The sequence below is a fragment of the Opisthocomus hoazin genome, chromosome 1, assembly GCF_030867145.1.
Source record: "Opisthocomus hoazin isolate bOpiHoa1 chromosome 1, bOpiHoa1.hap1, whole genome shotgun sequence".
Lineage (NCBI taxonomy): Eukaryota > Metazoa > Chordata > Aves > Opisthocomiformes > Opisthocomidae > Opisthocomus > Opisthocomus hoazin.
Genome location: NC_134414.1, coordinates 26,913,199 through 26,938,388, shown reverse-complemented (window position 1 = coordinate 26,938,388; position 25,190 = coordinate 26,913,199). Strand labels below are relative to the sequence as shown.

The following is a 25,190-nucleotide window of genomic DNA, read 5'->3' as shown; positions in this document are numbered from 1 at the left end:
CACCACTGAAAAGAGTCTGGCCCCATCCTCCTGACACCCACCCTTCAGATATTTGTAGGCATTTATAAGGTCCCCTCGCAGCCTTCTTTTCTTCAGGCTGAACAAGCCCAGCTCCCTCAGCCTTTCCTTGTAGGCCAGATGCTCCAGTCCCCTCACCATCCTCGTAGCCCTCCGCTGGACACTCTCCACACCCGAACTGTGGGCTGCACCAGCATGGCCATTCTGGTCCAGCCGAAGACGCGCCAGAGCAGCTGTGCCAAGAGCGACCGTCCGCCGCACCCTTCCCCTGACAGGCGGCACCAGCCGCGCCAGACCGGCGGCCATGACACGCCTTAACGCCAGACCAGCTGCTGGCTGACAAACGCGGCGTCTGCGCACCCTGACAAGCCAAGAGACCGCGTGGGAGGGGAGCGGCTGTACCAACACCTCTCCCTACGTATGTGCAACACACGGTGCCGGTCAGGAGCCCCCGCGGGGGCGCGGCGGGCTCTCGGCGCGGTGCCGCGCCAGGCGGCGGGCACCCCGACAAGCAACACCCCCGCTGGGGGACACCGCGGCGAGATGGCGGCGCCCGGCTTTGCCCTCTCGGCTGCCGCGGCCCGGAGGCGGAGGGGGAGGAGGCGGTGCCGGGGGGCGGGGGACGCTCCTCCGCGGCGGGGACGCGGCTGCCCGCCCTCCCTGGCCCGCCCCTCGGTGTCACGCACGGCCGGCACTGCGCGGCCGCCGCCGGGGGCGAGTGCGGGGCGGCGGGCGGGGGCGCAGCCGGAGCCGGGGGCTCCGTGATGTCGGGGTCTGCTCCGTGCTGGGGTCTGCTCCGTGCCGGGGCTGTCCGGGGCCGGGGGTGCCGGCGGGTCGGGTGTCGGCCTTTCACGCCGTGAGTAACCGCGTTTCGTTTCGTGGCGCGCAGGACTGAGCCCCGAGGCCAGCGATGCGGAAGGTTCTGTGCGTGGAGCCCGTCATTTTCGTCTACATGTTCGCGTCCTCCCTGACGAGCCCGCTGGTGCAGCAGTTCATCTACCGGCGGCTGTGGGAGGAGGAGTACAACTCCACCTTCGTCGCCGACAGCAATGCCACGCACTGCGAACAGAATAAAAGCAGCCCGGCTTACATCAAGCAGAAGGTAGGGAGGGGGGGGGAGGAAAAAAGTACTATTGTAAATAAACTTGCAGCCATGAGGTGCTGTCTCAGCCTAACGTCCTTGATATAACCTTGCCTCACTGTTTATATCTGTGTAAAAGCAACCTGCTGTCACCAGACTGGCTCATTGCTCTTGTCTTGCATTGCGGGTAGTTGTAGTGCTTCAAAGGCAAAGAATTTTCTCCGGGAAGGTGCTGAGGGAAGTTCGTGTTTTAGCGGGAGAGTTGAAAAGCTGCTGGGAGGCTCGGGCCCAGGCTGGCAGCGGGTCCGGCGGGGGCTGCTCCTCCCCGCAGCGGCCGTGCGTGGGCTTGTGAGCCATCGGTTGTCTCTGTGGCCGACGGTGTTCTTGGTAACTCTGCAACACGTAGCAAGAGTCCTGTAATTTTCAGGAGTGGGATCTAGTTTAGAATACATTTATTTCAGAGGAATTACAAGAATGAGGAATGGGGGAGATTAAAAAAAATTGTAACGTTAAATTGCGAAAAAAACTCCACAAACTTCTCTTTGCACAATCAAATATAACTGATGATTTACCATTCAGAGTGCTGCTCTGCTTTGTTGATATAGAATGGTGTCAAGATGACATTGTTCCATGGTCAGTTACTTGTTGAGCACTTTTTCATAGCTCAGCATGCTGGATAGCATCTGCCGATGGGAATCTCTGCCGTTGCACTTCCAGTGCCGTTGTAAGGCTACGCTTAAGCAGAGCTAACTATGGGCTGCCAGCAGAAGAGATGATCATACTCCATTTTCTTTTCCCCTCTCCCCCCGTTGCTGTCCCTCCTGTGTTGTATCTTGCAATTCCACAGTTACAGTTTGGATTTGATCAGGGCACTGATTCAACAGAAAGCTCATCTCTTTTTTTTTTGAGTGTGTTGCTTTTTCAGTGTTGTTTTTTTCTGGAGCAGTGCACTGCTCTGACACACTCTGTGGCCACGTGATTGCTGTATCTAACGTGGGAATGGCAGAGGGGACACATTTCCAGAAGAGGTACGACAGAACCAACCTTGGCAACAACAGCTGGCAGTTAGGTTGCATTAGGTGGAACATGAAACCATTGTAGGGTCAGAAAAGTAGGTGACTCGGATTGTACATTACACAGAAGGTGGAGTTAGGGAAACAGCATTCACCTGTGCTGCTGAAAAGATGGCACTTGAAAATTTTTGCTCACATCCCAGATTTGAATCTCTGATGTGCTGCGTATGCACAAGACTGAACACCTGAGCATATCTACTTCATTTGTCGTATATAAAGAGTTATTTTTATGCTACATGTTTCCATTGAAGATCATCAAAGAAATAATTCAGAGTTTTTAGCGTGGAGCAGGTTCTTCCTCATGTGGCAGAGGCCGGTGTTAGTAGAAAGAATGTGAAAGTAAAAAGGTCGATCGAACTGTAGTCCAGCATGCCTTCTGGGCTGACTCATCAGCCAAGGAAGGTAATGTTAGCCACCCATTGGAATGAAACTGGGGGATAATAACAAAGTATTGTCTGAGCAATGCCTGTACCTTACTGCCCCAAAGTGTTTTCTTTACTGTTAGCTCCCTGTTTGGTGCTATGTGGTGGCATTTTGTCATACGGTGTCAGGTGTCAATGGCAGGAGCAACTGTAAGAAAACCATACGTGGTGCATACAGTTCTAGTTGCAGACCCCATGAAGAAGCCTAGATTTCACAAACATCTCTGCACTTTGCGTTTGCTAGAAACCCTCCAAATTCAACACGATCATCAAATTGCGATCACCTGTGGTTGAGGATATGAGACTTCATTTTTTTGTTTTTTTTCAAAACACTGAAGCAGAGCGCTTAACTTCAGCTGGAGTTCAGACAGCATCCTCTGATTGATGTGGTGGTGAATTCACACGTTACAGGTTTTTTGGCATAAACGATACGAAGTATAATTAACTTGATATTTGAGAACATGAATCCTTCAAGACAGTAGTTGAAAAATGGCCAATAGAACTTCTTTGTTTCCTGGCAAATTTCCATTCCCTCCTTTGCAGCTATTGCCAGCAGGGCATGAGCTTTTGAACAATTACACTCTTGTCGGGATGTCTTGCCTACATTTCTGATACCACATTTGTTACCGTAGTATCAGAATGTCAAAGCACCCATTAATTTCAATGGAACTCGGTCTCTGTGCTGAGCAATAATCCTGTGTGTGGGGAAAAGAGTAGATCCAGTAACACGGTTCCAAGCGCTTTGCTGAGTATCTATGAAGTAGGTGTTCTAGATTTTCCAAGACCATCCTAACTGATTTATGTTTACAAATGCTGTAAATTTTGCTGCAGGAGTGTTCCCAACAGGCCCTGTTTGGCATTAACTTTTAGAAGAACACCTTCTTTTATAGTTAATTTAGTGTAAGTCCTTCCATTCTGAGAATGGAGAAGCTTTTTACTAAAAATCTCACCTATCTTGAAGGAAAACGTGAAAGAAAATTGAAGACAAAAATCACTTGGAGCCTGCAAAAAAAGTAGAATATAGTTCGAAACAGATAGTATTTGCATCATTTAGATTAATTATTTCTTACAATTTGAAGGAAATTAGTCATTTTATAATAAAATGAGTTCAAAGGTAATTTGAGTACAAGCTGAAGCATTCCGATCACTGGCTTGGATAAGCCCTTTTTTTAGCTCAGAAAGAGCTACATCACTAATCATTGGACATTATTTATCATCTGGTTTATTTATTATCCAATCCATGCATTTTCCTTTGCTACTCAGTAATATGTTTTAATTTTATAAGCCTGTCAGTGTATCATGTCCTGTACATTGTTCAGCCTCAGGCACTACATTTCTCTATTAATTTAATCCGTGTATGAGTGAATTGTTTCATTTTCATTCCTTTAATTTTGGAATCGTGATTTTAAGAACTATTTCTGTCCACTATAAGCATTTTTTCAAAGTAGAGTTAATTTGCAGGTTAAAAAACTAGACCTTTCCCTTCAAATTTATGTAGTTCCATTGATTTTAGTAGTTACATGATTTTAAAGCAACTGTGGGTTTGACCTATCATTTTCTGTGTTACTTTCCATTGACTTCATAAAAATATGAAGTAGGCAGCTGAATGCTTTATACTGTAAATGGAGTTTTTCTGTACTTTTGTCTTTTAGCCTTCTCGTCAGTAGACAAATCATTTACGTGAGCAAGGTTATGGTCATTTGCGGTATCTGGATGTGTTGCCACATTCTTATGTTGCACCCTTACTTGCAAAACAATGAAACCCAAGTCTTTGTTCTTATATTCCGCTATAAAAAATTTCTATATTTTCATATTTTTCTATAGGAAAAATTACTTTACTGAAAGAATGGTCAGGCATCGGAATAGGCTGCCCAGGGAGGTGGTTGAGTCACCATCCCTGGAGGTGTTCAAAAAATGTGTAGATGTAACACTTCAGGATATGGTTTAGTAGGCATGGTGGTGTTGGGTTGACGGTTGGACTTGATGATCTTAGAGATCTTTTCCAACCTATGATTCTATAGAGACATCACTGATTTGGACAGTTTCTGAATTCAGAGCTTTCCAGTGTTTTAAAAATTAGTTAATTCACGTATCTTTGAGTTGGTATATTTTTTAATGCTGTATTTCACATTTTAGTTATTATTGTTAACATTGTGCATTGGGATGTCAGAGCAAATCCTTATCTGTTTACTTGCACAATATGCTTAGTCAGTGAATTGTTTCTTGTAACCATCTCGGCAGGATTATTTGGGAGGAAGAATGCTCTCCTGTGAGCAGGGAGCATGGGATGTGTTCCTCAGTCAAAGACTGTTTTGCTACTGATTTCTGAGAGATTAAAAGAAGCCCAGTGTCCTTTTGACATACCCTGTACTGAAGGAGATACTTACAGTGTAAGCACCAGCTCTTGTAAATGCGTGTTCAGAAGAACTGTTCTCATCTCCATTGAAACTTCTCTGTCAAGAGCACTAGTAAGACTGTATTTTAAGAAGTTAAGTGCTGTCTTAAAATGTAACAAGGGATGTTTGAGGAATATTGGAGGTAAAATTACAAAAGTGGGATTCTTTGAATATGCAATTCCTTTGTATTAGTGATTACTGTAATCTAATGCATTCTTATAAATGAACAGTAATGTAATGTATAGTCATTATGTAAGTCATTATGTAAGTATAATATTATTCTAGATTTTTTTTAAACAGTGTATTATAGTATTTACAATTATGTTTTCTCTTTGCAGGAAGTTCAAGAAAAAGCCTCTGTTTTTAATATGCGGTTGGACTTAACTGGGGCAGTTCCCAGCCTTATAGTTGCCTTTGTCGTTGTAGCTAATGGGGATCGGCAGGGGCGCAAAACATCTTTAGTTTTACCATCAGTGGGAGCTTTGATTGCTGATATTTGCCTCACTGTAATATCCCATTTTTCCTTTTCAATCTCTGTCCTGTTTGTGGTTGCATTTATTACTGGACTGTTTGGGAGTATGGCAACTTTCCTCGGAGGAGGCTTTGCCTTTATAGCAGACGTGTGTCACGATGAGAAGCAGAAGACAACGCGAATAGCTGTGGTGGATTTGATTTTTGGACTTGTATCTGGGTTGGCAGGACTGTCATCTGGCTACTTTCTAAGAGGAATCGGCTTTACGTGGACATTTGTGACAGCATCTCTTCTTCATGTCGTTAATATTATCTATATTGTATTTTTTCTGAAAGATACAGTAGGTGTATCTGAATTCCAGCACCAGGCACCAGTAACTTTTAAAGAACTTCTGAGAGAGACATTTTCTGGAGTGTGCGTGCTTTTTAAAACTGCCCCTTATAAAAAAAGAATTTTAATAATTGTGTTACTTTTTACTTTTATGACTTATTTGTTTACTGTGGTTGGTGGGAGTTCTCTGTTTACACTGTACGAACTGGACGAGCCACTCTGCTGGAATGAAGTATACATTGGATATGGAGCAGCTGCATTCACTTCTGTCTCTCTGACCAGTTTTTTAGGAGTTTACTTATTTTCTAAATGTCTCAAGGACATTTATATTGTCTTTATCGGGATATTTTCTTACGTTGGAGGAATGGTCATGGCTGCCTTTGCGAAAACTACCCTGCTCATGTTTTTAGGTGAGTTCAGAATCAGTTGTGCCATGGTCAACAATATATATGAAAATACTGCTATGTTGCCTGTAGTGAGTGCAGTTGGTAGATACTGGATGTACTGTCTTGAAAGGGTCTTAGAGGTAAAGTGTACAAGGTTGGGTCAGACTGATTTAGGATTTAATTAAAATATTAAGTGTGTGGAGAGAGAATGGAATTACTTGCTTATGATTTGGGTTTAGTGTCATACAGACATACTGAATTTATTAATTTCTTCGTGCTTGGATAATTGTATCTCTGCACTTCCAGTTTGACTTTTCTATTGCCTTTTACTATTTGGGGAACTGAGCATTCGAAAGTATATGACTAATTCATTTGCAATGTATTTGTAAAATCCTGGATTTTTATTACTTCAGTGTCTCATGGCTGACTCATTGCCTTACAGTAAGAGTCCCATCTTTGCTCTGCTTCATGCCTGTTCCTGTTCTCCGATCCATGCTGTCAAAAGTGGTTCTCACTGGTGAACAGGGTGAGTAGACTTTGTTTTCAAACAATACAATAATATGGTATTTCAGAACAGAGATGCAACAAGATTGCCTTTAAACAAACAGATATGTATTGGTATTTTAAGACTGCTTTTCTTTGATATGATCCTATGTCATGATATTAATGGCTTTTGATTCTGCTTTTAATACGAACAACATTGTGTTTAAAAACTACTGCAAGTTTCAACCTTCAAAGGAGGTGTTAAAAACAAACATGGGGAACGTGAAGCAGAGGAACGCTCAAAATTTATACAGATGTGATTTCACAAGTGCTTCTACATTCACAAGATTTTGACGTGCAGAGAAAGATATTCTTCTGTTATTTAGCCAATGTCACACTTAATAATTTAGAAAGGTAAGCAGTGGGCAGTCAACCTTCAAAGCACTTCAAAACAATTAGACTTGGAGCCTGAGCTATGTACCCGGCTTCACAGGTGCCTGTGGCTACTTAAACATATCGCAAAAGATGTAACATATTACTTCTCAAAGTCTTTTCTTTATGGAACACATTAAAAAACATGTCAGGCCTCAAAATGTGGCTCTAATATCCCATATTCTGCTTTTGGGGAGCATATACTTTCTAGAATCATTCTCATGAATTGTTTGGTTTTATTTTTCAAAAGTCATCTCTTTATAAAATAAAACAATGATCTCTTTGTGCTTAACTATGCTAACAATCATGTCTGTTTTTGCAGTTTCTTGGCATTCTTCAGGGCTTTGGCTTCCTAAGTAGTTTGATGCAGGAATCAAGTTGCCTTTTGTCATCCTTTTCTGGTTACCTGTTGTGATTTTGTTTATGGTCCTGTGAGTGTGGCTTGGGAAAATGTGTTCAACAACACACTGATGGGATAGACTGCCATCCCAATGGATAGTTCAGTGCAAAAAAAAGTTGCTTCTTTGCTGTCAAAAACGGGAAGGAGATGGTTATGTGCTGAATAAGCAGTCTTTGTTGGATCAGAGCCTTTTCTGCATATAAGGGTGAAGATTAGAGATGGAAGAAAAATGAAAGGGAAGAGTGAGAACCGAGAGGAGAATCAGAAAGGGTAAAGGATGGAGATGTGCAGAACATGGTGAGGATGAACAGTTTGAACTTCATGTGATAAGCAGATTCAAGAAAGTAGGTATGGTGACAGAATAGTATCACAGAAAAATAGTGTCCATGAGCAAAGTGTTGTGGTTTTTTTTTCATTTAAAAAAAAAAGTTTTTTGTAGGAGTCCACGTGGAAGACACTTTCATAGCGAAGACATATGATACTCTGGTGGTTATTACTTGCATACTTGCTAAAACACTGCAGATAGATCTTTCAAAACAAGTTTAAAAACTTTAGTACTTTGAAGAGGTTTTTGTTTTATTTTTTGTTTGTAATCAATCCATTTGTTTTTGGCAGGTGCTGTGTTTGCTTGTATTGCCTGTTTAGAAGTTGTGACCGGCACTATTTCACTTTCAGTTTTTAATATTCTGTATGCAGCTACTGTTGCATGGTTCTCAGGCTTTAGCTTCGTCTTGTCGGCAGGCCTTTGTCTAATTCCACTGGCTGCCCTGTGGTAAGTACAGATCAGGAGGGTGCTTCGGACTGCTTTTACGGGTAATTTCTGTTTTGACATCAGTTGAAGCTGAATGGTTTAGTGCAGTAGTTCTTAAACTTCAGTATTTTCTGGTGTGCTGGGCTTGTTTCATGTGTAGCCTTCCTTCCAGCTTCCACCCAGTTCAGGAATTTCTTACATCTAGCAAGCCCATGGAAGGTACAGGGGGCTGCTAGGAGTGGGGCAGAGCCAAAGTGAGGGGACATGGCAGTGTCTTCCCAGGAGGAATCGGATAGGAGAGGAGGAGCCCAGGCTGTGGGGAGCTGCTTTCTGACCTTGAATGTTTCCAGGGATGGGGCATCTACCACCTCCCTGGGAAACCTGTTCCAGTGTTTCACCACACTATTGTAAAAAAATTTCTACCCTGTTTCAGTGTAAAACCATTATCCCTTGTCCTATTGCAACAGGCCCTGCTACAATAGGGTCATTGTAAACATGACCAATCACACAGTGAATTTAATGGGAAGCTATCTGTCCTGGCCCTTGGTCATGGGTACCTTGTGACCCAGTGTCATTAAAATCCGTGAAAAGATCTGCACTAACTTTAAGGCTCATATGGATAAACCTCTAGACATGTTTAAAAAATATTCCTCAATAGTATTTGAATCTAATGATGTCTAGTGACCATCTACTAATACTGACAGTGAGATGTCATTATTCATGAGTATTCACAAAAGCAGAGTTCATTTTACATTACTTCCAGTATAAATTATGTCTTTTTTTAGGATGCAGGAACATAGGTCTAAATGACGGATCACTTTTCATTAGATAGATTTATACTGGGGGGCGGGAAGCTGTTTTTCTTAAGAGGGTGGTACTCTTTCTGAAGACTTGTATCTTTTCTCCTAATGCTTAGACTTTACCTCAGTCACCTTTTATCTCTACATCAGCTGTATTTTAAATAGGCAGTGATAATGCTATAGATTTAGAACATTTCATATAATTTCATGTCTGTGCCTGCCTGACTATAGCATTTTACACAGCCTATTCAGAGAAGCTGCACTAATGGTGACAAGACTAAGGTAGTGATGGGTCTCAGACCTGAGGAAATTGAAGCAAAGGGGTCTTGTCTGTGTGTAGAGAATACTTTCAGTAAAGTAACAAAAAAATCGAGGAATTTAGTTATTTTAACAAAGGCCCAGTATATATATTGTTTTATTAAATATTAGTTCTAGTTTAATTCAGTGCTGTATGGTAGAGAAAGTTTCTGTTAAGAAAGCACTCTCTTCTGTGCAAAAGGTAGCAGATATTTGCCATCAGTTAGTCCATCATCACCATAAATTTTTGAAAGTTATTTTCCTTTTCCTTCTGTCATTAGTGTCTCAGATATCCCACCCTTTGAATAACCTTCCTTTAAAACCTTTCTTTTGAGACTGTCATGCTGTGTTACTATTTGAGAGCAGAAGGTGTAGTTGTTCAGCGTGTAATAAATCAGTCATAGTAGTTTCATTCTTCTGAAAGACAGCAGTAATGATACCGTCTGACTTGTGTAATAAGGGCAAGTAGCATCATTGCTTTTGTTTACTAAGATGCATCAACAGCTTTGTGCCACAGAAGATGGCTGTAACAGAGCTGTGGAGCGCGTTTGTTGGTGCTGAATCAGCATGCTATCCTTAACGATCTCCGCTAAAGATATCTGTCTTATCTGTGTCTTACAGCTGGCTTCTGTGCACAAGCTGGAATGGGGAGGACTTGGCTCTGCTTGTACCTGAAGAAGTATCCAGCATAGAGAGTGTTGATAGTTGAACAAAGGATTCGTCTACCTCAGTTTTCTAATCTGACATGCAGTGGCAGAGACCATTACGTCACACAGACACCGCTGAGATAACACAACAGTTGCAGATGCATTCTCAAAGTGGCCCTGCAGCAATAAGCACTAAATTGGTAGCACTCTTTATCCAGACTCTTTTTAGCACTTGAACAAGGCTAGCTCTTAACTATGCAAATAGGCTGACAACGGAGATTTTAATGCTGCTTTAAGCATGAAGAAAAAAATACAGTAGGATGGTACTCTCTTTCCACTTATCCTTTCTCAAGTTTGAGAATGTCTGCTGTGGATTGTGATATATCTTGTATCATTCTAATGGGGCGACAGAGATAAGCTTATCAGCTCACAGAGTGCTGGCAGTTCTGCTGAAGCCAGTGGAGCTCGTGCCAGATGAGGATGCGGTCCGCTGTGTACATCTTAAAAGGCCTGTCTTAATGGTGAAGCCCCCAAACCTGTCTAAAATTACTAAACTAAAAGGTACCTTTTTTGTAAAGCAACCAGACTGGAGGCAGTACTTGCACCCGCTGTAAGTAGACTTAGTGCTCTGCAGTTAGCAGAGAGTGTTTGTGCAGGTTTAATGTATGATGTGTGGACCCTGCCTGTGACTTGGTTCTTAAAATGGATTGCCACACAGAACTGTCATACTTAGAAAATTTACAGCTTGCCGAGTGTGAAGTTAGGCCTCTGCCTACATTTTGCAGAAGCCATATTGCACATTTATTTTTATCATGTTCCATATATTAGGGACTACATACAGACACCTCCATTTTTTGTCCCATAGATATTTCTTGTTCTCTAGTTAAGTTGGCTGTACTTAGCTTAAATGTTTTTTCTAGTGAAAGGCTGTAACAGCATTTCTTTTCGGTGGATCTTTGATTATTTTTTAACAAGCCTGAAATGAGGTGACCAAATCTCAATCATGCATCTAATCATCTTGCAATGAATGTAGCGTAATTTATAAGCACTTGAACAACATTTCTCATCTTCAAAGCACTTTACAAATGCTATTAAGAACTTCCTTTCATAATAGATATTATCCTCCCCATTGTGGAGAGAGAGAAATCAACAGAGAGCACAAGTGACTTGCCCAGGGCCACAGTGCAAACTGGCGAGACGGCCACACCTAGAAATCAATTTCTGCATTGACTCTTTGCCTTCTTGCTTGGGCTCTTTAAGTAGAAATTATCCAGAGTGTTAGCTTCTGGAATGCACAGCAGAGCAGAAGTGTAAATATAACACCACATTAAGGACGACTCCCATATGTTGTTTTCAGAGGGAGTTGGGACAGCCAATAGTGTTCCGATCCCTGAAAGTACAGGTAGGTTGTATGTGACTCTTTTCACCCAAAACAGATTAGGCAAAGAAATCAAGATAATGTAAAGTGGTTGGCATTCACAGAAGGAAAACTCTAGGAAAGCAGCTATGATGTGGGAACTGACTTCACATGCACACAGCATAGGATAAAAAGTAAGACAGACGTAGTGTATGCTGTATAATCAATAATCTCTTTACAGCCATTAATATCTGTCATATGAACAGAATACTCCTCAGAGCTGCTCAGTGGCACTCCAAAAAATACTAGTACCACAGCATGATACTATGCTAGATCCTTTTTGTTTGAATGGCAGCATTGTTTCCAAGCTATGCATCGTGATCACAGAGAAGTCTGGAAGAGGGTTCAAATAAGGTAAAGGAGAGAGTTCACACTATCCAGGAGACCACTCCCTGCCTGTCACTGGTGAAGACAGTGCCTTTTATCCAGGACAGGGGGAATGAATATTTACACAGTTAATAACTATAGCCAGCTCTTATACTTCTGTCCTGAACTACCAAGGCTGATGTTGGCAATGAAAGATCATTAGCTTTTCCTAGCTAGTTTAGATGCTAGCCAGTAAATAAAACTGCTGAACTCTCCTCCCTTGAGGTGCCCAAGCTGCTGCAAACTTGTTGGAAGTGAGCCGTTATACAATAATCAGTGGGTCCAAAACATAATGAGTACTTGTAGAGAGATTAAGAAGACACTGATGCAAAGGATTTTGGCACAAAGATTACATTGTCTTTCTTGCCTCTTCATTATGCAGTTATGTAAGGCTTTATGAAATTAACTGCTTCACACAAAACTGCCTGGAAAAAGTAAAGCAAATTAAGAAGGGGTGTGTGCCTTCACTTGCTCTTCTTCAACACACGCCTCTGCTAGCACTTGGAAGGTAGCAACAAAGCAAGCCCGTTCCACAGTGGCATTGTGTCAGTTCAAATGAGAACAAGCACATACACTTCAGGAATGGCTTTGTTATGGTTTGATTTTGCTGTACAAAGTACTTGCTGCTTGCAAAGTATTTCTGGTAGACACAGCATTTAGAACTGGCTGTTAAGTTTAGGTCATAACACAGGAAGGATATGAACAGGGTTTCTGAAGTGCCTAGTGTGGTGCCAGTTGGGGAAACCAGGTACTAACATGCTCCAGATTATTAAAATCTTCCAAGTTCATAATAGTTGCACTTTTTGTATGTAAATGCAAATTATTTTGACAGAATAATGAAGTTTGGTTTTCTAAAACTTCATGGTTTGGGTTTTTTTTTTGACATGACTAATGGGATAACTGGTGGAGGAATGCTTACATAAACAGAAACAGCAGCACTATGGTATCATCTGCTTTTTGTGGTCATAACAAACAGCAGTGCAGGAAGATGCTCTTTTGCCTCCCCTCTGTGCTTGGGGAGAGGATGCCACCCAGAACATCAGCACCGAGCAGGCAGAGGACTGCAGAGCAGGGACCCCACTGCCATCTGCCAGAAGTCAGCACGGGGGCTTGTACAGCACCGGTCCAACCCGCGGCCCTGCAACTGCCTTCCTCGCCTGGCCCTGGCTGGGTCCATCGTGAGCCCACAGCTGGGTCTGTCCCAGCTCCACTTGCCAGCACACCTTGCATGGCGTGCCTCCACGGGGTGCTGCTCGCAGCACCTACTTTACAGAATGAGGCTTGCAGAAATTGGGACAAGGGACTGGGCCACAAAGCCCAGTCCCCAGCTCAACCCACCGGAAGTCTGCACAAGCGTAACCCACCCTTTTGATCTCAGAAGCTCTTTGCCTCAGTCCCATTTGGCTCCCATTGCTTTATTAACAGCATAAATTCTTGCACAGGCCTCTCACACGTACCATTAAGCCTGGCTAACCCCTAAAATTAGCTTCCTTACAGACATAATGAACACTGCAACCTCGTTGCTCTGCATATGGCTTGATCTCACCCAAGGTTATAATAAAGTATACTAATTGTTGAACAAAACCACCTAGAAATTAGGTCCAGCCTCCTCATCTGTGTGCACCGCACTAAAGAGAAACTACTAAATTACTTGTACTAGTGTAATTTTGCTCAGATACAATAGCATCCATCTTTCAAACAACACGAGGAAAGGCCAACTAGCTATATACACTACGGCAGGGAGCTATAAGGTACCAGTAACCGTGTACAGCTCTGGGATGGCTCCCTGTTTTCTGGAACAGTGCTGGGTAGGAAGGCAGACCTGAAAATCCTCCTAAAAATCCATGTCCGTACCTTAATTTGTCCCAGACCAGGCAATGGAATCCCTCAGCCTTTCTAGTCTAAGCCTAGAGCAATACAAATGCTGCTAAATCCCAAGCTTGCTTTGTAACAGTTTACTTTTGCTTTATACAAAACTGCCAAGAGACTTGTCAATTATAAAATAGCAGCCAATGCTGGTATTTAATGAAGTGTATCAGCTCACAGAAAGACCAGGACAGCTATGGAAAACAAAACAGTGAGTAGGTCTACGCTTGCACGTTCAATTTATTGGTCCTATGTTTAACCTCATCAAGGCAAAAAATACAAATGAAATAGCTTGTATTTCATAGCACAAGCCTCTAATCTCTGCAACTCTCAAGTGAAAAACAATTTCAGAAGCTTCACTTCTTACATGAAACAAGTTTAAATATAAAACCAAATAAAAAAGCCAGTGAAGTGTCTCACACTGTGTCATCTCAATGTTTTTAATTTGCTGCAATGTTTTGCAATAGATGCACATAGCTTCTGCACTGTAAATTTTACAGTGCTTTTAGAGGCTTTCACCCATGTGGATAGGGAATTTGTGGCAGCTTTAAGCACACTGAAAAGCACAAGAGATGTTTGGGATTGTGAAAAGAGGTTTATAGCGACATTTCTGCTAAAATTATCTATACCAGAACACTCCATGCACTTAGCAGTTTAATCAAGTCATTAAAACCTGCTGAATAAAGACAGTTCCTGTCTTAAAAATATTGTTTCAACTCCCCACATGTGACAAGATGACATCTTTTGAACCATAATTTTTTTTTTCTCCTAAAATGCCACCATATGAGCTGCATTGCAGGATTTGACACATGCACATGTATGAAATCAGAAAATAGTTGTTGCAACCCTGAATTTAGTAACAGGCCCCCCACTTAAGCACACAAAAAACCTTTGGGTGGCCCACTCCTTTAAAAGGTGTCTTTAAGTATAGGTCTCTCCTTCTCCCTTAAGATCTGATTTTGGTAAACCCACAAAAAATTATTTCCACATTTGTCATCTAGTCCTAGAGAGTCTTCATGGTCTCACTGCATCAGCTTTATTAGGTACTGTCATTAGGCATTGCATTTTTTCTTCATCTCTGAATACTAAAATACGTAGATCTAGGAGTGGTCTTTTGGGTAATGTTCCCAAATGGATTTTAAAACACCTCTTTAAACTCCACATGGAGCTTGCTTCTACTCTCAGAAAGCAAATGACACAGATGAAAAAATCCAGACCTTTAGCTCCCTTCTTACAGTAACACTCCCAATTCTACACAAAAGCTTTATGGCTCACTCATGAACAACTGCCAACAGGGGCAGGGGGGGACACAGCAGGATTCCACTGGCAGTGCAGAAGGTATATCTTTAAAGATATTGCAAGAAAAGGGAACAATGTTTTGTGGATAAGACATTCTTGATTTACGATTAAATATATTTTGGAACGCAACAGCATTTATAGCAAACTTTTATTCAATAGTTTAAAAAGTGTATGGAAATTTTCATGAACAAAGTTAACGGAAAATACCTTGTTTTCCCATTTAAAAAGTTCTTCTGCAAGAACATTCATTAAATGCACTTACCTACAGTAATCAGTTTTAAAATGCACAGGTATTTTTGGATTTCTTGTACACATATATAGTATTTCCAGAGTTAAGAAGCTACTGTCCTGAGCGATGTATGAAGAGACATTATTTAAACTACCTAGTTACAGGACATTTATATAATTAACAACAAGCACAGAACAATTTATAGACTTTAAACATTTAATGTGCCTTTTCATGAAGGAAGGCAAATGATAACTGTAGGACTGCTGAACACTGAGTGTCAATTTAGTATCACGTATTTAGATCTGCAGTATAAACACACGCACAAAACATTTTTGTGGAGTACATTTTGTTACAATAAACCAAGCTTGTATTCCATCATCATGTGTGGTTCTCCCATAACCTCACTTTGTGAAGGATCTGGAAAAAAAAAAAAAGGCAACAGCATGAAGCTTTTACCAAGCTTCAAAGACCAACAATAACTATGAACATGACCATTTTTCCCCCCCCCTCCTCATTCTGATGCTTAGTGCAGCAGTTCCTTCACTGATTTTTGACACTGTTGCACAACACAGATCTGTGAATCCTAAGTCTCTATCCACAGCAATGATCAGGTAACACACACTTCTATAGTGGAACAGTATTTCGTACGGGCCACCCGCAGACACTTCAAGTAAAACCAACTAGTTTGACATAAGCACCTTCTCCTATAGCCTGAATCTCACACCTGATTGAGTTTTGTGTTTAAGAAAACTCAAGTCTGATTGAAGATTTTCCCCACAGGTGCCCCACATCTTTCTAGTGCAACTTCATTGCACAACAGGAGCTCAAACTCCTCCCTTCTGTTAGTTGGGACACACTCATGGTTTCTCTTCTCCACCTAATTGCCTAGTTTCACAGAAATTCTATGCCCTTAAGTATCTCTGAGATTTCCTGCACTCTGTAAAGTCTGGTTGACATTAGTCACTGTACTCAAAGGTTATCAAAGAATGTGCAGAGGACAAAAAAAGATACCAATACTGACAGTACGAACTTAATTTCCATTAAAAAAAAATAAAAAAAGAAGATCAAGGCCAGAAAAAAGTTGTGACTGCACTTTGGAAGAAATACACTTTTCTTTATGGATGTATCAGAGTGTTTTCCTTCCACAAATAAGGCATATTAATGCCTTTGATTACTCCAGAGACACCAGATTAGATAGTCCAGCCCCATCTGATAAACAAAAACTTACCAAAAACACTTCTAACCCACTCACTCAGCACTCCATAAATATGTAACATCTTGTTGTGATCAATGGTAAATAACCAAATTCCTATAAGTTATGTTTGACATTGTTCTACCCTCTGAACCACAATAACCTAAGATTCCCTCTCTTACTCGCTGTAAATCCATCCCAGATTTACCTCATCCCTCTAGATTCCCACTTGCCCCTCCATTATTTCCAGTTTCCTATCTCTCTGGCTCTTTCCATTCTCCAGTCCCACCTCAAAACACACTCTGCCTCCTTCCATGTCCTTCATTACCATCCAGAAAGAAATAATTTTTCTTAAACTATTTTTCCAGGTTTATTCTATTCCACACATACTGTCAGTCAGTAGCTCACCACACAACTGCAAACCGCTGAGTTAATCTGAGGGAGCCTTCCCCCACCACACCTCTGGTTCTTTTGGTATCTCTCCTGTAGACGTACTTTCTTTTTAATTACAGAACTTATAAAAAACTTTGTATCTTCGTAAGTGCGGCCTGTCAAAATCTGCACAAGTAGTTCAGAAGTTTCTGAGGAAACAAGTATACCACGTAAGGGCATAATCTTCTAGTCCTTTAGAAACCCAGTCTACAAGTAAATACTGGCTTACTCAGTATTTCAGAGTCATTTCCACACAACTAGCAGCTGAACTACATTTATGTCTCCTCCTCCCAGCACTTCTTTGCCTTAAGGAATTAAATTTTTTTCTTTCTATTTTGTGCATTTAATTCTCTTATTCCATAGAGGCAAAGAACTTCACAGTTCCAAAATTTTACCTTTAAATGTTTCCGTAACATTCAAAACAGAACATATTTACCATTAAGGATATCCTCAAAACTGATGCATTCATCATTTCCCCTCAGAGTATCCAGTGCTATGTTTGAGCTGTGAAGAAATGGGAGACGCTGGACCTGTAAAAAGACAGTAAGAGTTCAAGTTTCTGCAAGTCTGAAATTGAGGGGGTTTAATATTTGGATTTCTCAGTCTGAAGTGACTGAGAAAAGCAACAGGCAGAGTCACTTCTTCCTTCAAAAACAACAATGAAATAAGAAAACTACTGGCACACATAAACAGCAAAACCTACCTAACACCACCATCCTCTACCCTTTATCTCTGTTTCAGAAAGAACAGCCTTTCACTAGATTTGTAGCTTTCACTGCAGTGTAGCTACTACAGCAAATATTGTAGTTAAAAGAAAAAGAAGTAGGTTGGGTTTTTTTCCTCTTCTGTTATCACACAAAACTGGGGAAGCTCGCTGCAACAAACACACCTACACCGTGAGGTCAGTATTGGGTTGTTCACATACACTGCAGTGTTTGGAAACCACATTCTAAGTTTTCTACAACTCTGACAAGTCAGGAATGTAAAGTGAAAGAGCAATATTGATTTTCATATCTAATCATAATCCTCCTTGCAATTAATCATAATTATTTCCCTTATCCCCACCAATTCTTAAGCTTCCAGTCCACTCCCAGTTACTTTCAATACTCCTTCACCCACAGTATTACAAAAAATTTTCAAGTGGTATACACAGCATTCAGATCCAAAATATTCTGAGAATGGCATATCTGTACTTACAATTGCATCCATTACTAGTGGTGATACTTCAGTTACACCACAAACATATTTTACAACCCTAAAATGATCACGTAGCTATCTCTTCACACAACTGTCAGAAGTTCAAATACACTATTCCAGTAAATATTTTTGAAAAATGAAGTTAACACAAGAACACTGGTATATCTCACATGAAGCTGGGAGTGAAAAAAAAACTTCTAATCACCATATTTCCCCCACCCATGCCCCAAGAATACCTGTGGAGACACATTAGCAGGATATCCTCACCTGCCTCACAAGTTAGAAAAAAGAGTTTCCCCTCACAAGAGAGAGCACAGCTGAGATCAAGGGATGCTTTTATACATCCTGTCTGACTTTCACATCTTCAGGACCAGTAATTTCTGCCAAGTTTAATGCATCTCACTGTGATTCAGTAGCATCTGATCCACTGGAAAGGAGTACAAAATTGCTCTAACTCACTTGGATAAACAACTTTTAGTAGCCTGATGACCTTCAACAAGCCAAAAAAAAGTTTACTAGGACCAATGAGCTTTATGTGTTTCCTAAGGGACATCAGCATCCATCCAGTTACTCTCCATCCTAGGAGAAAAAAGTAGTAAAAGGAGAGAGACGCAGCTTCCCAATTAAGAGCTAAAAATCTTTGAACTTAACTCCCTGTAGACCGCCTCTGATCTTACAAGAAAGGCTACGGCACAATAATAAGCACATCGTGGATCCTCTGCTTCAGGTTTGACGTTACCTCTGTATCCACTCCCAAATCACTACCTGCTTCAGATCTCTAACTCTCTTTGCCCTACAAGTACAGAAATTCCTTCCTGTGAAGGTCATACGTTCTACAGAGAAGGGTATTACTTTTAGGAATCAATACTCAATTCCTCCTGCTTTTCTCTGAAGGCTTACAGGAAGCTAGTCCACAGAAACACAGAATGGTCGGGGTTGGAAGGGACCTCTGTGGGTCATCTAGTCTAATCCTCCCGCCGAAGCAGGATCACCTACAGCAGGCTGCACAGGACCTTGTCCAGGCGGGTCTTGAATATCTCCAGAGAAGGAGACTCCACAACCTCCCTGGGCAGCCTGTTCCGGTGTGCCGTCACCCTCAAAGTGAAGAAGTTCTTCCTCATGTTCAGACGGAACTTCCTGTGCTTCAGTTTGTGCCTGTTGCCCCTTGTCCTGTCACTGGGCACCACTGAAAAGAGTTTGGCCCCATCCTCCTGACACCCACCCTTCAGATATTTGTAAGCATTTCTAAGGTCCCCTCGCAGCCTTCTCTTCTTCAGGCTGAACAAGCCCAGCTCCCTCAGCCTTTCCTCATAGGAGAGATGCTCCAGTCCCCTCATCATCCTTGTAGCCCTCCTCTGGACTCTCTCCAGTAGCTCCTCATCTTTCTTGAACTGGGGAGCCCAGAACTGGACAGAGTACTCCAGATGAGGCCTCACTAGGGCAGAGTAGAGGGGAAGGAGAACCTCCCTCAAGCTACTGGCCACACTCTTCCTAATGCACCCCAGGATGCCATTGGCCTTCTTGGCAGCCAGGGCACACTGCTGGCTCATGGTCAACCTGTCGTCCACCAGGACACCCAGGTCTCTCTCTGCAGAGCTGCTCTCCAGCAGGTCCGCCCCAAGCCACAGAAAATGTAGAGCAGTTACCACTTCACCAAGTGACCAGTAAAAGAATGGCAGCTGAAAGGCTTTAGCATATTGACTGTTTTGGAAACTATTAATTCCAGTGTTTGGTTGGTTGGTTTTACTAAAAGCAGTACAGTGAAAGAATTTTTTCTGAAATATAAGGTATTTCAACAAAGAAAGATGTCTCTCTGAAAGCATGTTCCGAGATAAAAGTTTTTTTAAGTGGTTAAAGTTACACCAGTTAGATGAAAATGTCTACCTGTTTCACAGCTCTGAATTCCATCTGCAGCTTTAAAGGTGCGTGGAGTCCTTGAATGTTTCTCAGCGTGGCAAAGTTTGTTTTATCTTGATTTAACTGGAACTATCACAAACAACATTGATTTTTATTTTAGAAAAAGTTACTTTCAAGTACAGCTGTAGAACAGATTTGTGACATACTACTTAAAAGAACACGCTTATTAAATTTGTATGTAAAAATTCAGTGATACCATCATATGTCTCAAATGTACACCACAGATAGCGATGCAGTAATATTTGTTTTATGAAAATGAAATGGCTTTTTGGTGGATTTTATTACAAATCAATAACAGCAATTTTATTTTGTTTTTTTGACAATTAGGACATATAACACCACCAAGTGGTCTAGTTTTGCACTACTTTACTACAATATTGTCAGCACAAATTGGAAGCTAAGTCTGGTTTAAAGTAAGAACACAAACTTTAAGGCCACAACAGATGTTAATGTTAGCCACCAAAGACTCTACTTGAAAACACTTGAAATACTTCTGTTTTGATGAAGTAGGAAGACAGAGCACCACATATATTCCATATGACTCCAAAAAGCAAAAGAAAGCTCGTAGTTTTACCAACTGCTCTAAAACTCATCAGTAAGACAAAGAAAATCTATTTAGTAGAGGGTTCTTTTAATGAAGAAGTGCAGGCTCATAAATACTGAAGTACACAAAAATAACTTATGCCTAATATTAACTTAAGCTTGAGTAATCCAGTCTCAGATTCGGCTTTTATAGTAGTGACTATATGCCTGTAATGTTGACAGAATACAATATTGTGAAGTAAAACAAAAAATACAAATCTCGTATTTTAAAACCATGACATATTTTAAAACAATGACCATGACTAAAGCCTACTACTATGAAAATACAATCGCGTTTCTGCAGAGGGATCTCAAAAACCAACAGGAAAATACAAGTTAAAGGCATAACATGCATTTTCTTCATAATAACCTGTATTGAACAACCTTCAAAAGTTAGCAGAAAATACTATTTATATGCCTTATCCTAAACTTACAATTCTCGTCACATTATTTTTCCATTTCTTTTATTTTATAAAGGTAGAGATCCTTATCTGGGTAGCAGAAAGATTTGGTTTCTGCTAGTACTACCTGAATAAACTACCATTTCTGGCAGTAAAAACCGTAACTATCTCAGGCTAAGAAAGGTCTTTTTCTATTCAAATGCACATGAAAATAGTTATAAGGTAAATCAGTCAAACCTACATAAAAAGTAACAAAATAACACGTGGAAAAAACAATTTACAAGTTTCACATACTTCTTAGGGGATCACATTGTCAGTTGCAATTATTTCTGCGTTTTTTTTTTATCTCTAGCATGTAATCTTTTAATTATGCAGGTTCTATACAGCAAGAACAGAGTTAAAAAATAAGAGCAGTCAGCTGTAAAAAAAATATGAATTGACAAATAGCTTGGAAACGTTTATAATATTTATAAACAAGCTCGTGAAGTTGGTGTCACATTAACATCATGCTTTTAACTCAAGGCAACACTAGCACTGGTTAGACTCAGAATACATTTGACATATTCAGACCTTGTCATGCTGATTAGCTTAGCAATTTGGAGCATTATATCCAAATGCTGCCTTTTCTTCAGGACATTTTATTACATCAAATCTTCTGTGCAGACAAAACAGGCACCAGAAATGAGATTCAGTTCAATCAGTTATTTAGCCAAGGCTGTCACTCTAGTCTCCCTTTACCTTCAACCTAGGGTCCACAGACAGTCTTAAGCGGTCCGTGAGTCATGACTAAGCCAGAGAAGACTGCATACACTTACAACAAACTGTATGTGTAAAATTTCTAAGTAGTATCAAATAATCTAATGAAAAGCATTTATGGGTTCACAGACTGAAAGTCTGAAAATGAAGATATAAAGTTACAGACAAAATGGGAGGACCAGCCTTCCAGAGGTGACAGGTGTGCTGCCCCACCTAACCACAGAGGCTGCATACACAGCTAGCTTAATAACTTTTAGATGATAAACCTTACTAAGTAAATCCCCAACTTGGAAACCCGCTTACAGACTTGAAGTGGAGAGAGTCACAAGTGGGAGGTTAACATTAAACAAATTTGCCTACAATGTTATATATATAGATACAATGTTACTGTTGTTGAACATATTTATTCTGTTAATGGCAAGAACCTGCTCACTACTTATCACCGCACAAAGTGGTCCTGGTAACCACACTGTTATTTTAAACTTCATAATTAGTTAAGAGTGAAGATGGCTACACTTGATGTTATACTTACATTTTTTTCTGTCAGCTCTAGTGGGTGGCTGGGCAACAATTCATTTTTCACACTTGTAAAGCTGGAAATACAAGTAAAAAAAATGAACTACAAAAAATAAATCAGGATATCGCTTTTTAAGTTGCATTCCAAAACCAATCTCAAACATCAACCTTGAGACACACATGATTAGCACACTTCGAATTACACAAAAAAAACTCCCAAACAACAACAAGCTTAACAGTGAAGCAGCAAATAAGACCTCTGACTACAGCACTACCAAAAGCAAAAAAGTTTCATTTCAGGCATCCTTTTTTCTTTATGTTTGACAACACAGAATGACAGCTTTTCTTCCTTGACCCCCTTCAGAGACAGAGAAAAAAATATTAATTAACATGTAACGTTTTCATTTATTATGTCCAAGCTACATGGTATCTGATTTTAGAAGTCTCCAAGCTTCTGCAACTGGATATTGTATGCACCTTTTTCCCCTCCCTCTTACAGTTGTATTAAACTCATTTTAAACTCTATGAACTTATTTCAGATTCATTATCCAAGACACACACACTCACATAAAATGTCAAAAAAAAAGACAACTATTTTTACATTAACTTTACTTTTTGTACCAATGCTGAAATTAACCATTTCCCACAGTGCTATGGCATGCTCACATACATGTATTTTACATCTACCATATCTTTCATCATTATTAGTACTTTGCCATGACTCTTCTAAAAGGGCATATCAAACAGGTAAAAGTACATTAATATTACCTACTTCCTGAAGTGAAAAGTTTCACAAAAAATTCAAGCTTGAAAGACAATCTGACCAAACACATGTCCTTTAAGGTACAGCTTTTGAGATACATTTCCCAAGAATCTTCTTTAAAAAGTCAACATCTAATACACGCCTTCTTCCTATACCTGAAGCTGAACATCAGCTATGTCACTATTCAACAAGAAAAAAAAGTTAAGCATACCCTCTACGCAGAAGATCATGACCTTCAAATGGTCCTGAAGCTGAAAATTCAGGAATTGGGACAGTATCCTTCAACAAAGAAGGAGCGCCTCTGGAATTCTGGAACAAAAACGTGAGGATTACTTTAACAGAACCAGACCTCTTTTGCATGGGCCATTAGGCCAGGCAAACAAAACAAAGTGCTCCGAGGCTCCTTAAACTACTCACAAGCCCTAGACTCCAGCATCTCTATAAAAAAAGAAAAAAAAAAAAAAAACAACCACACCACACACCAAAACACAAACCCCACACTAAAATTAGAATTCTTTCAGAGAGTTTGAAGACAGTTAAACATACTGAGAACACATTTTTTGGATCTAGCTGAAACAGTTAAACTTGCAATTATCCCTTGTTCATTCCCACCCTGGGCTACAGGGATGGAAAGCAAGAAGGCAGGTTATGCTCAGCTGACAGGACAGAAGGGAACATGTCTTGAGTATTCTTTCATTTGCTTCAATACTGACACAATCAAGTAAGAACAATCTGATTTTATCCATGGTTTAAGGCGGCCATGAGGAGGACAAGGTGTATTCAAGTGGTCTAATACGCCAGTTAACTGAAAGAGCAAAGGAAAAACAGTAACGTAGCAGAAGACCAGAAAAAACACACCTCCACAGACTGAGTATGTAAAGCCATCTTAACCCAGGCCATTAATTTCATGTTAACCTGCCTGATTTCACTGAAGCGGTTTTGGGACCATTCATACAAATTGCTTCACTAATATGCCAATGTATAATAAATTCTGGAAGGTGACAGTGGCAAGCAGTTCAGCACAGGAGTCTCCTCCAGCAGCACTGCTGGATCCAACAGGACATTCATATACGTACAGTTAAGGTCTTTTGTACTAACAGGTTCACCACCAATAACCTAACAGCTATGAGAAAACCCTAAAATACCTGTCGTTACATGCACGTAACGCGCCTACCAACACTGACCGGGCCTTTCTGAGATCGCTGCAGGCAAAAGCATTAACGAGACACATCACCTGGGCGATGTGACAAGAGGGAGGGTCAAGGTGGACGTCAAACGTAAAGAGAAAAACAGCGACATGCTCCCCGAGCCGCGCCAGCGGCCCGCCCGCCCTCGGGCGGTCACACGGCTGCGATGACGGCGGAGGATCCGGGCCTGACCTTCCGGCTGGGGATCGCCGGGCCCCTCGGCCCCCCCCACCGCCCCTCCTCGGAGCGGGGGTCCGGCCTCCCCGAGCGCCCACGAGGACGCGCAGCGGGGGCCTGCCCGGGCGGGGGTACGACAAGAGGGACGGCTCCTCCCGGTGAGGGTCCCCCGACCCGGCAGCGCGAGCGCCCGCCATGGCCGCGCCGGACCCCCGTGACTCAGCACGGCCCCAGCGCCCCTCGCCCCAACCGCCCCCACGCCCGGGAACCTTGAGGGGCAGCGGCGCGGCGGGTGGGCAGGCGCAGGCAAACGCGCCGGTCCTCCCCGCCGCCGCCACCGCCGCCGCCTGAAAGCGATACCCACCCGCCCTCCTTCCCTCCCTCCGCCCGCCGCCGGCCCGCACTCACCATCTTGGCCCCACACCCCCGGCCACTTCCGCCTCCTCCACCTCCTCACTTCCGCCCCGCCCCCTGCGCGCCGCGTCAGACGCAAGGAGGGAAGGGCGCCCCCTTGCCCCCGGCGGGGAGGGGCGGGGCCTCTGAGGGGGCGTGGCCGTGGCGGGCCTGGGGGGCTGGTGGGTGATGGCGGCCGCTCTGCCCTCATCTCAGGCTATGCGGGGGGCGAGGGCTGCCTCGCCGGCCCTGTGCTCTCCTTGGCCATGGCTCGCCGGGGCCGTTGCTCGTAGACTCACCGCACTGTATCCACATGCTGGCACAACCCAACTGCTCTGGTACCACGTTGGCCCCCTGGCAGGAGCTGGAGTTGGCCTATGGCTTCCCGCGGTAGGCCGGGGCGGCCATGATGTGGTGTCGGGTGGGGGGGTGCTTCTCTTGGTCAAACCATGCTCTCCCAGCGGGTCACAGCCGGCAAAAGCAGAGAGCTTGGGTGACCCCGACAGTGCCAC

At 42.1% G+C, this 25,190-nt stretch overlaps 2 protein-coding genes across 2 annotated transcripts; one reads left to right on the top strand and one right to left on the bottom strand.

Moving 5' to 3' along the window:
* Positions 1–272: 272 nt before the first annotated feature.
* On the top strand, positions 273–12,712 carry SLC46A3 (solute carrier family 46 member 3). The gene is made up of 6 exons (XM_075419929.1): positions 273–436; positions 908–1,120; positions 5,329–6,202; positions 6,621–6,704; positions 8,109–8,265; positions 9,963–12,712. The coding sequence occupies exons 2-6, from the start codon at positions 929–931 to the stop codon at positions 10,048–10,050; spliced, it is 1,395 nt and encodes a 464-aa protein (XP_075276044.1). The 5' UTR covers positions 273–436; positions 908–928; the 3' UTR covers positions 10,051–12,712.
* Positions 12,713–13,766: 1,054 nt separating this feature from the next.
* POMP (proteasome maturation protein) lies at positions 13,767–24,746 on the bottom strand. Its single transcript, XM_075419944.1, has 6 exons — positions 24,694–24,746; positions 23,133–23,230; positions 22,175–22,235; positions 19,871–19,972; positions 17,226–17,319; positions 13,767–15,582 (listed from the first exon to the last, which is right to left on the bottom strand). The coding sequence occupies exons 1-6, from the start codon at positions 24,694–24,696 to the stop codon at positions 15,515–15,517; spliced, it is 426 nt and encodes a 141-aa protein (XP_075276059.1). The 5' UTR covers positions 24,697–24,746; the 3' UTR covers positions 13,767–15,514.
* Positions 24,747–25,190: the final 444 nt, after the last annotated feature.